Genomic DNA, 17,091 nt, shown 5'->3' with positions numbered 1-17,091 from the left:
TTTGATGATAACTCTGTGGGTCAGGGTGTGAACGGTGGAGAGATGTCTGTAGTGCTAGCCTCCTTCCTGCGAGGGTGCCAGGGAGCTTGGCTTCTGGGAGACAGCCACGTGGGGTGTTCTTCTTCACCGTTACAACTGTTCTATAGATGTGCCTCCGCAAATGTGCTTCCCTAAGTGCACGGAATATGATTGTCAGGATGTGTAATGGCTTAAGTGGCTAATTCCAAATTAGATATTTAAATCAACTTCTTTTTTTTTTTTTTTTTTCAGTTATAACAGCATGGAAAATCAGTTTTATAGGTATTGCTTTTGTATGAGTATATATACAGGATAAATTCAAGTAGAATTAGAACTTGTATTTATATTTAAAACTTATTAGGGGTGCATGCTGCGGAAAGGAAAGGGAGGAAGAGAAAGAGGGTATGTGTCTAGGTGACCCCAGAGAGGTTAAAGGATGACTGTGTTGAGTCAGTTCTTCATAGTCAGACTTTGTAAGGGTCAGTGAAGACCTTTCTATGTGTTCTGTGGATTGAGCTCCAGGCATCAGGCTTGCACGGAAAACACCTGTACCTGCCGAGTGTCCACCAGCCCCAGAATCATGTTTTCAGTTGTGTTATCTTCATAGAGATGGGCTTATTCGTGTTTTGTGTCTGCTTCTCCATATTCTCTATGGATAGGGCTTCCTGAAAGCCAGTCTAGAAAGAGAAAGTGGCCGTGGTAATTTCCCCTATTTTCATAAGTGAGACTGGAAGAAAAACTTCTTAGTTTTCCTTGTATGTGTTTTTATTTGTAAAAAAAATTATAACATTTTATATTAGACCTTGGGGTCTATGTTGTTGCAGGATTGTAAAGTTGATGTTTTACAGATGCAAGAAAATACCACCTTGTAGGCCATAGGTGTCCAGCCACTTTTAACTGTGAGGACGGAAGCATGTGAGCAGCAAGCTGGACATGCCCTCACCCTCAGTAAACCAGGAGTTCAGTGAGGGGAGTGTCTAATGTACAGTGATCTGTATTAGTAGTTAGTAGAGCCTAGTTCCTGCTGGATAGAATACAAGAGAAACCCAGGAGTCTTATGGAGATTGCTGGATGCCCATTCTGATGGCCTTACTTCTCCTGCCCCTTTCCCCCGCTTTAGTCATTCTACCATCTGGAAGCCTGGCTGTGGGAGAGGATGCCTTTAACTCCAGCACTCATAGGCAGAGGCAGGCGGATCTCCGAGTTTGAATCCTGCCTGGTCTACAGAGTCCATTCCAGGACAGCCAGGGCTACACAGAGAAACCCTCTCTCAAAACAACAACAAAGCCCCACCCATCCTCGTCTCTAAAGTGGTACTCAGTGCAGCCCTTAGCTAACGAGGGTGCTGGAACTAGGTTGTTCCTTTCAACACACTCCCTGTGCGGCCACTGTGTTCCTGCACATGTTCATCGCTGCTGGGAACTGCCCGGCTGCTCTTCAGTGTACTGTGCTGTGGGCAGTGGCTTGCCATCAGTTCTAGACCTAGGTTGTGCCTGAGAGTTTTCCATACGGCTTTGTCCCAGACAGAATCTGCCCTGGAAATTCCTGCCACCTTGTGGCTAAGAAAAGGCAAAGTTCGTAGCACTCATATCAGAACTATGTATCTATTTTAAGTTTAAATTTTATATTACTAAATAATGAAATGAAAGTTTGAAAGCTGTTAAAAAAAGTTTCTGTTAAGAAACTGCTCTGTACAGAGAGAGATGCCTAAGTCTCTGCTCTTTCCTCCTCCCAGGGAAGCTGAGGCAAAGCATTCACATGCTGCTCTCTGGAGGCTCTGCGTGTATGGAAAAAGAACGTACTGGAGTGTAGATGTTTTGACCTCACTTTTTTGCTTAGATTCCGATTTCTGTTTTTATTAGAAAATGTGGCTCAGACAAGGGATGTACTGCTGTTGGTGGAGTGCTCGGGGTTTCAGTCCCTGCGCTGCATGGATTGGTGTAGTGCACATACCTGTCATCCCAGGGGCCATCCTTGGCACAAAGCAAGTGGGAAGCCAGTCTTCATGAGACCCTGTCTCAAACCAAAACAAACACCCCAAAGTTATCAGTGCTTTAAGTCCATTCTCGCAGACTGCTTTGTAGGTCATAAAGTTACCGTTAAGTGTTTGAAGTAACACTTGACTGATAGCTCTGAGGAGGAAAATCCTTTTTAGATTTTAAAAATTATGTAAGTAGATTTATTATGGGAAGGAAGTGCAGAAGACTGATACAGGAGGATTGTTGGTTCCAGTCTAGCCTGAGCTATGTAACAAGACCGTGTCTAAAAACAAACAACAAAACAAAAACATCAAAAGAAGAAAGGAAAGAAATAGACAAGCAACAAGCCAAATTTCATGTTATTCAGAAATGAGCAGTTAAATTTTCACCTTTGTAGTTTTGGCTCTATACATTGTAGCTTTCAAAGTTTGTTTTACTACAATGCTTTGTGTTTTTTTTTTCTTATTTATTTATTTGCACATGTGTGTGCATGCACGTGCTACCGTATGTGAGGGGAGGTCAGGGGACAGCTTCCAGGGGTCAGGTCCACCCCTCCACCCTCAGGTCTTGGACCATCAGCCTTGGCAGCAGCCTTTTGGGCTGAGCCGTCTCAGTGGCCCTCCACCTTGGCCTTTGGAGACACAGTCTCTTGCTGGGACCTGGAACTCATTGAGCTCTGGGGATCCACCTGTCCCTGCTTCTCCTGTGTGCTCCCATCCCCGGCCTTTCTCGTGGGTGCTGGGGATCAAATGTGGGTTGTCGTGCTTCCCCAGCAAGTACTTCCCTGACCAGACTGCGCCCTCAGTATTGGTTTTGGTTTTTCTGTTAGTAACACTTTACTCGCGAAGCCGTCTGAGTAAGTGACTCTGCTTTGCTCATAGTTGAGATGCATCCGTGCAATGGTGTTTTTAAGACTTTTGCTACTCTGTGCTCCATTAATTACCAACTTCTAATTCTTGGTATGCCTCCCAGTTTCTTGCAGCTGCCACTGGGTGCCACAGGCAGGAATACAGGCTTATCTGACCCATAAGAATAAGCCCAAGATTCAGTGGCTGTATCTGATGAGGTTTTTCTTGCCAGTGGAGATGCTGTAGAGTACCGAGGCTCTGCAGAACTCATATGGCAGAGCTGACCATTCTAGCTCAGGTCTTGCCTTGTTTGATGAAGCCATAGTTCTACTGGGTTAGGGCCCTACCTGGTCCCTTTATTTATCTATATTCACCAACCCCAAAGATTCCATCCTCAAATACCATGAGTTTTGTTAGAAGCCTTCAAACTGTATCATGGTACAAGGAAAGAAGAGCATTTGTGACCTTTTAAAGATGGTTAAACCTCATTTTGTTAGGATGTACCTCAGATAGCAGTGATATGGAAGTAAGAAAAGGAGACTATGGGTTGGTGGCATCTTTCTGTGGAAGAACATGAACTTAGCAGGCACAAGACACTGGGTCCAAATGCTAGAAAGACACTGAAAGAGCCCATCAGTCTAATCTTTAGTTTCTATGTGGTGCAATGAATAGCTAACAGAAAAATGGTCTCCCTGGGTAGCATGGCTACTTATTAGTCAAGCTAATGAGAATGCTAGTTACAAGCCATCCATATTCTTTATCATCCAGATAGCTATGTGTGTGGTAAGTTTAACTTCTGCCTATTTCTTTGTTCTTTTTCTCCCTGCCTTTGGTTCTCAGGTTGAACTTCCTATTTTAGAGGCCTTTTTTGTTACCCCAGTAAACTTAATACAGCTAAACCAGAAAAATACTCAAACACATTTTCTCTATTTTAAAGTTAAATGTGTTTGTTTATTATTGTTTGTATACATGAGTGTGGACGATGCGTGTGTGTGTGTCTGTGTGTGTGTGTCTGTGTGTGTGTGTGTGGTGTGTGCATGTGAGTCTGCACATGTGTGGAAGCCAGAGGAAAACATCCAGGGTCAATGCTGTCTTCTACTGGGATCAAATCCAGATCTTCAGTCTCATGCCAGCAAGTCACAAACACCTTTGCCCACCGAGCCGTCTCCCTGGCATCTGCGGCATCTTCCCAATGCTTTAGACTAGCAACAGAGCAACGTGAGCGCTAGTGAGAAACAGGACCTAAGTCGCACGTGATTCGGTTCCTGAGTTGTGTTGAATGGTTATGACAGGTCTTCTCTCAGCCTTTCTCACATACTGAACAGACCACTACCACATGACAGGGCTGAACACCAGCCTGCACGGGAAGGTTTCAGCAGTTCATCTGAAGTCCATAAACTAAGGAGCCTGAGCTATTGCTCTCTGAAGTCCTGATGTCATTTGGATCGGCTGTGTCACTCACACGCACAGCCTGAGGCACATGGTGTAGTGTTGGCGTCTCACTGCCTGAGTAGCCTGAGCTGAGGCCGTGGGTCCCTGACTGCACTGGGTACCACGACTTTTATGCTTTCTCATCTCCTCCTGGGAGAACCCCTTCTTTGGAAGGAATGCCATGTAAAGCAGTGCAGTAGAATGTATAATAGTTTCTTCCAAGTTGAGAGAGTTGTTTCGTGGGACACGCGTGTCTCTGTTTAGATTGGTCCAGAATACACAGAAGCATCTGGCAACATACACTGTCCTCTGTTTATCCCATGAAGAGGGATGTCTGTGTATCTCTCTCGCCTGTTTTGTAACATTTCTGGCTTCATTCCATGTGAGATTCTGCTAACTGTTGAAGCCAGCAGTGCTCAAATTTTTATACTTAAGGGTAGACACTGAGTATTTTTTTTCTTTTTTCTTTTTTTATGTCTACAGAAGGATTTGTGATCCCTTCAATTAGTTAAGGTTTTTGGAAGAATCTTTTATGATTTCTTCCGACCACTTTAAATCTTTAAAATTGTTGAAACCCCAGTTTTGTATAGTGAATATCAACCTATGTAGTTAAAAAAAAAAAAAAAAAAACCTCTTCATTTTCTTAGGCATTGTGTTCTGTAACCCTTAATCTACTTTCACGTAAGAAGAAAAGAAAGCAAAGACCAGTGTGTGAGGGGTCTGTCCCCAGGGCATTGGTAACAAGCCGGCCTGTAGTGCTTGTGGCTCATGGGGAAATCCCTGACACAGTATATTTGAAGAAAAGTCAGCTACAGGGCGTTGCATAGCCAGGCCGAGGAGACCCTGAACACTCATTCCTGTGTGTGTGTGTGTGTGTGTGTGTGTGTGTGTGTGTGTGTGTGTAAAGTGCAAAGGGCTGATCCCTTTGCAGAGGTACTTAGCAGTGTGGCACAGGTGATAGAGCACCTTGTTCTGCTGTGTTCTGGAACTGCAGATCTTGGACAAGGGTTCGTGTGCTAGGGAGTGTAGGGCCAGATAGAAATGAGGGGAAAGCACAGGATTCTAGTCCTTAGACACTGTGAGCCTTCGTGGCTGCCTGCCTGGACCCCCCATCCCATCTTTTCAGACCTGTGTGGTGGCAAGACCACCTTGCATCCTCCTCTGTCCATCTAAGAATTGAAAAGTAGATGTTCAAGGAAGGAAATGAACTAAGAAGCCAGAAGTGATGCAGGGAGCAACCTGAGAGTGCTTAATGCTTTTATCTTTACGTGCATGAGCTGAGCTTGGAGTCCACTTAAACAGAATCTGACCAAGAACTTCAGTTTTCCAGGAAAAGTAGGAGAGACACCCCCCGCCCCCACCCCCCACCCCATTTTGCTGTGTTCTGGAGTGTTAGGAAAGTGTATGTTAAGAGCACTGGTGTATGAATACTTGAAGTCTTGGCTCTATGTACTGCACACTTTGCAGTATATTCTATTTCACTAAGATTCCCTGTATATAAAGTATGTAAGTGGGATGGAACTTACGTTATGTAGAAAGAAGAGCAGGCATGAGAGGACACATTGTGTGCTCACATGTACTTACATAGACATTGAAAAGGTAAAATTAGCTGGGTGTGGTGGCACACACCTATAATCCCAGCACTCTGGGAGGCAGAGGCAGGCGGATCTCTGTAAGTTTGAGACCAGCCTGATCTACAAAGTAAGTCTAGGACAGCCAATGAGACACAGAGATCCTGTCTTGAAAAACAAAAACAAAAAACAACAAAAGGGTAAAATTAGTCTGTGTTATGATATGAAAAGTTGAGGAACTACTTAAGAATGGTCCTGATGGGCTCCTGGAGCACTGGATGTCCTAATTCTTGGTCTGGAGGGGCTGCAGGATGACTCAGCAGGCTTTTTTTTTTTTTTTTCCTCTTGACAGTGCAGCCTGACAACTGGCGTTTGACCCTTGGAACCCGCATGGAGACGGAAGGAGGGGACTGACTCCCATAGTCGTCCTCTGACCTTCACATGTCCCGGTGCACCTCCACAAAGAATACGTTTAATTTCAAAACACAATGGGATGTGTGCCAGAATTGTGTGCAATCCATAGAAATGTTACAGTAAAGTTGGAAATGTGGGCAAAGGCTCAAGTTCTCATCAAGCAGATACAAAGTGCGATAGATGGATGACTAGAAAAGTAACTTCTCGCCTTCCTTTTCTTCCTCCCTGCTTTGGTTCCTCCCCTCGATCAGATCAAAACCCCACCCAAGATGAGGGGACTGCTCTTGCTTCTTGCCTGGCCTCCATGAAAAGTTACTAAGTATACAACCAGAACCCTGTAGGGTTACTTTGGAGGAACAGGATGAGGGATGAGTCACTTTGGAGCTTCCGTCTCCTTCCCTTGCGGTATTTCCAAGCCATTACTAACTTCTTGATTGAACCAAATCAAGACTTGAACGTGATTTTTGTTTCTGTTTCTCACTGGCTGAGAGAAATTGTGTGCCTTTGGAACCTGTTGGCCTTCCCTGGGTGTAGACTTCAAAGAAGAATGTGGGCAGTTATAGGATTTATTCACCAGTGTTGAGACTGACAGTTCTAGTGAAGAGGAGTTGGTGCTGCTGTGTCAGGCTTCCACGTCACTGCTTCCCTTCCCAACCACTGTCTCTGGTGAACTTTCAGAGCCTTAGACAAACTAAATGGATTCCAGTTGGAGAACTTCACCCTCAAGGTCGCCTACATCCCGGACGAAGCTGCCGTCCAGCAAAATCCCTCACCGCAGCTCCGAGGGCGCCGGGGCCCGGGGCAGCGGGGCTCATCCAGGCAGGCATCTCCAGGATCACTGTCCAAGCAGAAACCCTGTGACCTGCCTCTGCGCCTGCTGGTTCCCACCCAGTTTGTTGGAGCCATTATAGGAAAAGAAGGTGCCACCATTCGGAACATCACCAAGCAGACCCAGTCTAAGTGAGTATGTGGGCATGGGTGGCCATCCTGCCTTCCCTTTGTGTTTAGTGTGAGGGTGTGAGATGCAGGAACCTGGTGTCCTTCTGAACGGAGCTGGGAGCTCTTTTTCCAATACTCGGGACTGTGGCAGGGGGAAGCCTTGTTCTCTGATCATGCGTGGTTGGTTGTATAAAACCTCAAAGGGAACCTCCTTTCCTCACATGAATGGAAAACAAATGGTACTCGATGCCCCTGTGGTGGGAAAGGCCCTAACCGACTACAGGGCAGTGTGCAGGTCACAGGCCTCAGGTCTGCCTTCTGTCCCCCAACAGCCTGCAGTGCCCACCCATTTTGTCTTGGCATCAGTATAGAGGTGGCGTGTTAGCCTGTGTTCACTTCAGTGAAGACCAGTTCTTCTGCTGAGTGTGGTAGTACGCACCGTCTCAGGAGGTGTGGACAGGAAGGTGAGGACTTAAGCACATAGTGAGTTTGACGGTGGCTGGGGCTACGTGAAGTAAACTCACGAAGGGCTGGCAAGATGGCGCAGCACATGAAAGCACTTACTGCGAGGACTCCCACCGCCGCCGGCATTCCATCCCCGCATCCCACAACGGAAGGAGAAAACAGGCTCCTGAAAGTTGTCTCTTGACTTCTCAAAAATTTGTGCATGAATTCAGTTCCTCTGTAAGAAGAGTGAGCACTCTTACCTGCAGAGCCACTTTCCAGCCCTCCTGAGATGTCTTTCCATGCGAACTCAGGCGTGCACTCACCCGTTCTCATACACACCAGACACATCCACAGTAAGTAACATTAAAAAAAAGAAAATGGGTTTCATCCTCTGGTCCAAATTTGTCCTGTGGTTAAGCCAGAAGCTGGAATGCTTTTTTCTTGAGGATATTTGATAATGGTATTTGGCAGGCTTTCAGATTTTGGAAAATCCCAGTCAAGCCTCAGAGCCCACTTTTCTGGAGTCAGGCAGGGACTCTTGTCATTTATCATCACGGCTCCAGTGTGTAGGGCCGCTGCCTGATACACAAGAAGCTAACAGCATTGCCAAATGAACAAGATGACTGTACACAAATTAGTTTGAAACCTATCTCCTAAATCTAAGACCCTGTTTCAGACTGCAAACTCCATTGCGTTACAGGTTACTTGTTTTACCCTGGAAACCGTGCAGTTTGTGGGTGTTTTGATTCAAAGAAGCTTGCTGATAAACACTCCCTCCACTCCCGCCTCCGTAGAGTGCTACAAATACATTGCTGGCCCTGTTCAGCCATGCTCCCAGAAGAATTGAACTCTCTAGGAAGGAAGTTAATGGGAGAAGAGATTGTGTGCAAACAGCATCTTTTTGCAGCTTGATCCAGCTGCAGAAATGACTAGACGGTAGGAATAAGGGTTTCATGTGATTAGAGAAATTGAGCATGGTCGTTTCCTGAAAATAACACGTGTACTTTGTGCGGTTCCTGGGCCTCAGTGAGGCCTCCGTGTCCATCACAGGCCCTTTGCTGCAGCCCTCTGGGAGACTCCTTCTCATGCAGAACTTAAAGGAATTGTATCTAGCCAGGACTGCATGTTTACCCAGCCCCGCTGACATAGCCTGTTCTGCTCACCCCTACTTTGAAGCAAGAGACACTGGTGTTGGGTACCTGTGTGCAAAATTAATGATTCCAAACTCATAATTAGTGGGTGGGGAGAACAATTGAACCATTATTTAGGTCAGGGCTTCTTAAATTTTGCTCGTGATCCTTTTTTTTTTTTTTTTTTCTGAGAAAATTGTACATATTCTTCAGAAAATGGTCTCCAGGGTTCAAATCAAGCATTTACTAATAATAAATTCTTTAAAAATGTATTTTTAAAATAATTATTTGGTATTCATGTGAGTTTACCATTGATTAAAGGTGAAGACTGATTTGCATAGTAATGAGGCACATGCCTTGTTTGTTGCCACATGAAGAATTAAATCTTGGCTGAGTAGTTGCCCCTGCGGGACACAGAGCATCTTCAAGTTTTCCACAGCGGATCAACGCTTTGATTCTGTACTCAGTGTTGGGCACGCAGCTTCAGCATAAATATGTAGTACAAAATGGCACAGGTATATTTAGGCCCTCCCATAAGTTGTTGAAAATTCTATCCTAATCCCAAGCCAAAGAAATCACTCTTGATTTTTTTTTTTCTTAATGAAACTCAAATAAGCAACTCAAACACCAATTTCTAAAATCAAATATTTCTACACAGTACATTGCAAAGATATGCCTGTTTGATGTGTGTTGGGGAATGTAGCAAAATGTTAAAAAGCCTTTGTTTTTCTCAGTTTAACATGTTTCTCAAAGAACGGAAACGGTAAGAACACTGGTTCTTAGCACCTTGCGCCTGAGGTGTTGAAGGCCATGATCCCTGCTGTGAGGGCGTAAGCGGTGCAGTACAGAGTGCTCATGCTGCTTGCTCAGAACCAAGGCTGCAGTGAGGTTACACGAGCCATGTCCGAGTGCTTCCAGAACACACTGCATTCATTCCATTTGATTTGGAAATGAATTTTGGTCACCTCATGTTCAGAAAGAAACCTTTTCTATTGGACAGATTTTTCACAGCCCTCACATTGAATAATGGGTCCCGTATGTGTCTGTGACCCATAGTTGAAGAAGCTGGGACGTGGATCAGTTTACCTAGCTTTCATCTGAAAGTGTAGAGTCTCGCCTCCTTCCGCCACTTACCTCAGGGACTTAGTACGAGGTTGCTTTTTGCTTTAGCAAGCTTTGTTCCTTCCTTGGCTGCTAATGAGATCTGTCAGATAAAGGAGCCGTGGCTTAAGCTGAACTGTTTACTTAAGGTAGGCAGATGGGGCAAAGCAGAAGGGAGTGTTTTTGTCGTATCTGCTGATTCGGTTGCAGAGCTCTGTTGGTGGATTTAATTAATTCTTGCCATTGTAACTAATCATTACCAGAACCCCTGTTTCTGGAATAGTCCCAGGGGAGGTGCTGATCACCAGAGCAACATTCCCTTCTTGGGGTCAGCGTTTTATAGCCCTCAGCGCAGTAAGAGGGTGGAGATACACCAAAGGAGGGGCTGTGACCATGTTAATGGAAGACACATGGCTGACAGCGAGCAGGTTTTCAAGTTGGTTGGGAGGATGTTCCCTGGGATTGGAGCTATTATCTAGACACAGTTTTAGGTATTATAGTGCATAGTTCTTACTTGTTTCATTTCTGTATTACCCTAAGTTACGTGTTTTAATTCTGGGGCAAATCCTAATAAAATGAAATGCAAGCCTTAGTTTTATTGGCTTGTTGAAGTGGCTGTTCTCATAACAGTGGGTCCTTAAGAGATGAAGAAATGCAAAGGACCACCCAGCAATTGCTTAGAGGTAGTTAATGTTCTCACAACAGGAAACTTAATTCATGTTTAATTAAAAATGCACAAATACACACATTTTTAAAAGAATGAAATTAGAGTCTTGTCACCCCAGCGTCATTAGGTTTGGGCTGTTGTATCTTTATATAGGATGTGTTTAGGACTTACTTGCATCTATTGTAACCTAAAAAAAAAATAACACATGGTATGTATTGCATATTTCTACTTGAGATCAAGGACTACTTACTATGTTACTACATTTTGTAAAAAGTAGCTACAGATGTAGCTTAATGGTACTTGGCTCCTTGCACTCAGTGTCCTGGGCGCCATCTCTGCTATCACAAAAGGGAAACCAGCTGTGTGATACATACAGGCAATTACTTAACCCTCTTGTTCCAACAAGCATAGTAATAATTCCAGATTTTTTTTTTTTTCTAATAGAAATAGTGCTACAGTGAACACTAACACCCCAGTGGTTTCTGACCAGAGGTGATTCTCTGAGTGAACTTTTGGCAGTTTCTGGTGATGTTTTTGATTGTTACACCTCAGTGAAAGGGTGCTATTGTCATCTCATAGGCAGAGGCCATAGCTGCTGCTAGAGCCACCGAAAGAATGAACTTGGCCTAAAATATGAGTGTTGAGGGTGAGAAGCAGGACTCTGAGTAGTTAGGTCAGAAATGGTGAGGAGCTTGTGAGATGCCTCAGCAGGTGAGCATGCTTGCAGTGAGAGCCTAAGGAGCTTGACCCCAGGAACCCACGTAAAAAGCTGGACACAGGTGCACATCGCTGACCCCAGCACTCCTACTGGGAGGTGGAGAAAGGAGACTCTAGAAGACTGTAGGCCAGCTAGCCTGGAGTACAAAGCAAGCAGAAAGAAGAGGGAGCTTGCCTCAATGAAGTGGAATGAGGGGCTGAGCGTTCTCTGGTCTCCATGCATGCACTGTGCTGTGTGCGTGTCCATACTCACAAAGGTCGTCCACAGCAACAATAATATTTTTATCTGTCAGCCTTATACCTTCCGTTGGTCCCGCCAACTTGCTGCCAAAAATGTGGATCAGCTTCGTTACCCTTCACTTCACCAGTATTTAATTTTATGCATCTTAAAACATTTACAGGTCTAGAACAACAACAACAAAAAATCATGTATTAATTGACACATATATATATATATATAATTACTAGCTGGTTTAAACATTAGTCTAGTTTATTGGCAACTTGCTTTTGGGCTCTTTGGATTTTGTTTTTTTCAAGACTGTGTGTGTGTGTGTGTGTGTGTGTGTGTAGTTCTGGCTCTGGCTGTTCTGGAACTCTCTCTGTAGACCAGGCTGGTCTCAAATTCAGAGATTGGCCTGCTTCTGCCTCCCAAGTGCTGGGATTAAAGGCATGTACCACTGTTGCTTGGCTTTTGCCTTTTTTTTTTTTTTTTAAGCCAATTGGCCACCTCTTTAGTTCCATTCCCATCACCGTTTGTTGTTCATCTATCAATGAGGAAGAAGAGTGTAAACAAAATGCTAGATAAGTAAAGTGTGCTGTAGGGTGCCTGGTGGGTGTCCTTTGTTTAACAGGGGACCTGGGTGTGGGATTCCAGCCCTGGCTCGCTCAACATGCACAGTTCTCTGCATCTCAGGCTCTTGACATTACATGATTGCTCTGAGCATATAAAAGGAAGCCTTAAGCACACACAGCTTAGGCAGAATGAAAAGATGTTTATACCTGATTGGATTGAGAAAAGAGAGCGCTCCTGTTGGCTGGGGCTGAAGTTCGGTGCTTGCTCAGTGTATTGGGTGCCTGTGTCTGCTGGGACAAGGGTCCGACTAAAACAACTTAAGGCAAGAAAGACATGTTGGCTCATGGTTCTAGAGAAGATAACCCGCCATAGTAGTGGCAGTGGCCGGAGCAGGAGGCATCTTGTCACATTGGATCTACAGTCTGGTAGCAGAGAAGGATGCAGGCTCTTGTGTTCAGCTTGCTATCTCCTTTTTATGCAATCCAGGATCCTAAGACCACAAAATGGTACTGTCCCCATTTAGGGCACACCTTCTCCAATCTATAAACTCTCAGACGTGCCTGGAGATTTAAACCGCGTCCAGGGGACAGTCAAGATTCCCCGCCATAACAAGAAGCATGCACGAAGTGCCCAGGTTTGCATGGATTGGACATGTCTGTGAAAGTCTGTGGTCTTAGCATGGCCTGGACATGTTTGTAAAAGCCTGTGGTCTTAGCATGGACTGGACATGTCTGTGAAAGCCTGTGGTCTTAGCACTCTGAAGGCAGAGGAGGAGGGTCACAAGTCAAGGCCCTTTCCCACTTTGTAGTGAATTTAAGGCCCACCTGGATATGTGGTGCCTTGTCTTGAAAACATCCCCTCCCCAAATCTGTAATGTACTGGTGTTGACAGCTGAACAGGTTCTGCTTTTTAATAAAGTGGGTCTTCCTTGGCTCCCCCACAATCCTGGGGCTCACAGTTGGTGGTTGATGATTCCTTGTATGAATGTGCACTGACTCTTGTCATTTTCCTCTCCTCTTGCCTGCTATCAGAATTGATGTCCATCGTAAGGAGAATACAGGGGCCGCCGAGAAGTCCATTACTATCCTCTCTACCCCTGAAGGCACTTCTGCAGCTTGTAAGTCTATTCTGGAGATTATGCATAAGGAAGCGCAAGATATAAAATTGTGAGTAATGAGGTCTAGCCTGCCAAGAGGGTTCTCTGCTTTGTGTAGATTTCTCTGACGCTGTTCTTGGAAATTGCTAACCAGCAGAGGGAAGTGCTATCCTGACAAGTTAGTGTTTGTCACTGTTGGCTTAGTGTAAAACGCTAAGTCTTTAGATACCGAAATACTCCATATCCATTCATACTTAGAAATGGAACAAGCAGCAATAATGGGGAGAAGTGCAGCTGGGGGACAGCCAGCCTAGGGCCAAGAAGTAATTTGGGATTTACCCCAGTTGGCCCTAGGCCTTTATTGGCAGATGTTGGACATTGCATTTGTCTATACCCAGCCCTCCGGTGCACAATAGGGCACAGAGCTGTGAAAGCCCCTAATCCTGTGCTAAGGGCAACTGGGGATTGATCTGGGTGATGCAGTCTGGAACTGAGTGTCTCTGCCATTGGGAAGTTAGGTTGGAGTATGCTACTTTGATGCACTGAACACAGAGCCCAGAGCAAGGTTCAAGGAGGTCGCCTGGGACCTCATCACTTTTATTTACTTTGTAAAGGCCGTTGTAAGTATGTTTTATAAGTGTTTTGTGTGCGTATAATCTTTTTTTTTTTAGTGTAGAGAAAATAAAGGGAAAACCCACTGCAGTGGAACCACCTGTGACATTTTAAAAGAGTGATATGTAATGTGGAAATTCTGAAAGGGGGGCTGAGTAAGTAGCCCAGTGGGTAAGGTGCCTACCATGTAAGGTTGTGAGCATGAGCTTGGGTGCTTAGACCCATGTCAAGAATGGCTATGCTGCTGGCATTTGTGTATCTCTAGCCTGGGGAAGGTAAGGGCAGCAGGTCAGAGGGCACCAGGTTCAGTGAGAGACCCTATCTTAAAAGAAAGGTGATGAGCAGATACTTGACACTTCCGGCCAACACGTGCACTCATGGGTGAGTATCCCTACATACATGTGTATACACACATATACCACCAGAAAGAGAGGAGGAAATCAAGGCTCCCCAGAAGCACCAAATACAGAGGGAAAGCTCCCTATCTCCTTATACAGCCTCTCCCAGTATGGCCGCTGTTGGGTTTTGTACTGGTTTATCTCCAGGTGTGTGTTTTCAAGGTTATCCTAGGGTCGTACTGTTTTCGTTTGTGCATCCTGTTCCACTTTGACTAAGAGAATCTATCACTGAGCACAGATATTCCCTGATGTGAGTAAGAGAAAAACTGTCTTCAGGGTGAACTCCTGTGTAAATGCCTGCTGTTGTTTACCCGCCATCCTGCATGAGCTGTTGGAATGTAGGTTAATTGCCAGCTCTCCTTAAACTGGAGGCAGTGTAACGTTTTTCATTCAGTAGTTAGGGAGTAAATGTTTAATGACAGAACATTGTCTTTACCTGAGTGGTTTACTCCCCCTGACTTTTCCCGCTTTTCTGTTCACAGCACGGAGGAGATCCCCTTGAAGATTTTAGCTCACAATAACTTTGTAGGCCGTCTCATTGGCAAAGAAGGAAGAAACCTCAAAAAAATTGAGCAAGACACGGACACTAAAATCACAATATCTCCGTGAGTGCCATCTTGTTTGTGAATGCGGGATCTTTCAGATCCTGTTTTTAGGCTGTGTGTTTTGTACATGGTTCCTGCTTACAGCTGTTTCTGCTCTCCATTTAGACTGAGAGCCTTTCTCTCAGCCCTCTACCTGTCCTGTTCCTAACTGTCTTGAAAGTGTTCTCACAGAGGCGGTGGCAGTTTACTACTCGACATTCATAGTTTCTACTTGAAGCCTTCATGGTATTGTTTGGCATTTATTTCCCAAGCTGGAATTATAACCTAATTTATTGTCCTTTGGTGTATTACAAAGTATTCCACCACTTGACAACTGAAGGCACTAGTCAGCATGTTTCGCATGGCTGGTTTATGTGGATCAGGGATGCAGGGCAGCTCAGGACATCAGCACCAGCCTGTCCACAGGGCTGCTCTTAAGCAGAGGGAGTGGGCCAAGCGAGAGAAGGTGCTGGACATGGCAGTGTCTTGTGATGAAGTCCCAGTGTGGCCTGCACAAGTCAGCTTTATTCCATGTGTGTAGAGACTGCAGATTTCCTCGTGAGGGGCATGGTTTGGAGGTGGGTTATAACGCCGGCATACACACCCACTGGGATAATAAGGGGTCTTCCCTGATCGGAGTGACAGTCCTTGGTTTCCATCCTAGAACCCCAGAAGGTGGGAAATGACTGATGAAAGTGAATGACAACGTTACAGTACATGCTTGACAGAGATGGCTTGAGAATGGAGGTTTGAATTATATACTCACATAGTCTAAGGAAACCTAGGCTCCATTATGTAGAGCTCATGTTTTCATTGTGTGATTTACATTTTAAGTACATACGAGGAAAAGGAACAACATCCCGCCCACCTGGTGCCGGTTAGTCTCCACCGTCCCTAGCAGTGAAAATGGGTGTTGAACATAAAAGGCAGTCATGCCTCCCCCTCTCCTCCTCCCACCTCCATCCTTTGAGACTAGGTACAGAGTCCCCTTCCAGGGGTAAATGTTGCTTTTCCTCTCAAGGCTGCTGACTAATGTAGGCTTAGGTGCACCCAGACATACCTTCTGATTGCTTTTGAAGCTTCAGCAGGACCTGGACTAAGCAAGGAATTTCACAATGCTTCTTAAGGGAGCTACATGAACCATTACAAATTTTAGTCAAGATGGCTTGATATGTGTTACTTCCTTTTACCTACTTGAATCTAAATTCCGAAAATATTGGAGAAAACTAAGGTCAGTCACACAATTTGCCTTTGGCAGAGTACTTTCTTGTACTTTCCTTGCTTATTGCAAAACATGCAGTTGCACAAGATAGCTGCTTCTGTCTAGAATTGGCCAATAAAGACTAGGAGCTTCCTGGTAGTACTATACATCCTTTTGATCACCCCTCTTCAGTTCGCTGTCAGGGTGAAATGAGGGTCAGGAAGTGAGCTGTGTTTTAAACATGGTCGTACTGAAGCCATGTGTGCAGGAAGTCCTTAGGAGTCTTGGACTGTGTCTTCAGTGCCTGTCCTCCACCGTCTCATGATGCCGGCTCCTGGCCATTGATTTTAGTTGCCTTGCACGGCTGAATGACTGTCACTGTCTTCCTCCTGTCATTCTCGCTCTCTCTTCTCCTCTGCCTGCAGGTTGCAGGAACTGACGCTGTACAATCCGGAGCGCACCATCACAGTTAAAGGCAATGTTGAGACGTGTGCCAAGGCAGAGGAAGAAATAATGAAGAAAATCAGGGAGTCTTATGAAAATGATATTGCTTCCATGAATGTTAGTTCTGGTGTGGGGCTGTCATGTTCTCGTGGAGAGTTCAAAGGTGTTTCTCGAGGCTCAGTATGAACTCTCTCAGTGGCACCAGTGTGAGAAGTGCTTGAAATGAGTTCTCAGCACCAAGCTCCCTGTGATAACCTGAATCGTTGCTATTGGGCTTAGTTGTCTCTGTGATTACTAACAAATTTAGATAGCTTTTGAACCTTGGCTCCTTTATATATATGGAATGATTAATACCTGCTCACCAAAGGTTATCACCACCTTTCCTATGTTAATTTGAGGCTCCATACAGGAAGGATGTGAGCCAAGTGTTTATGAGCAGCAGCTTTCTTCTCTGTATCAGATAGCTGCTCTCTCCTGTTTTACATGCTTTTTAAAATTATAGCAAGTACCGTGCATATGATAGTTACTATTGGAAACACACGCATAAGAGCCGGGCAGTGTGGAGCTTGCCCAGCAACTTGGAAGGCTAAGGTGGATGGATTGCAAGATCAGGGCCACCTTGAGAATTTGGAAGGTCATGTCTTGAGCATAATATAAGTTTAGGGGAAGAGTGCTTGTCTCTCATGCCTCAGCACCTGCAC

General features: G+C 45.0%; 1 protein-coding gene across 2 annotated transcripts in view; it reads left to right on the top strand.

The window, feature by feature from the left end:
- The window catches only part of Igf2bp3 (insulin like growth factor 2 mRNA binding protein 3), a 128,621-nt gene that overhangs the window by 84,972 nt on the left and 26,558 nt on the right, over positions 1-17,091 (top strand). Inside the window, exons 6-9 of one of the 2 annotated variants that reach the window (XM_055611841.1) lie at positions 6,940-7,221; positions 13,087-13,221; positions 14,644-14,766; positions 16,372-16,507. In XM_055611841.1, coding sequence (XP_055467816.1) covers positions 6,940-7,221; positions 13,087-13,221; positions 14,644-14,766; positions 16,372-16,507 — 676 coding nt within the window. The remainder of the gene's footprint in view (positions 1-6,939; positions 7,222-13,086; positions 13,222-14,643; positions 14,767-16,371; positions 16,508-17,091) is intronic. The other variant, XM_055611842.1, reaches the window with a different exon arrangement.

Source organism: Psammomys obesus, unplaced genomic scaffold (genome assembly GCF_907164565.1).
Source record: "Psammomys obesus unplaced genomic scaffold, mPsaObe1.curated_primary_1811, whole genome shotgun sequence".
Lineage (NCBI taxonomy): Eukaryota > Metazoa > Chordata > Mammalia > Rodentia > Muridae > Psammomys > Psammomys obesus.
This window is presented reverse-complemented; position numbering and strand designations above follow the sequence as displayed.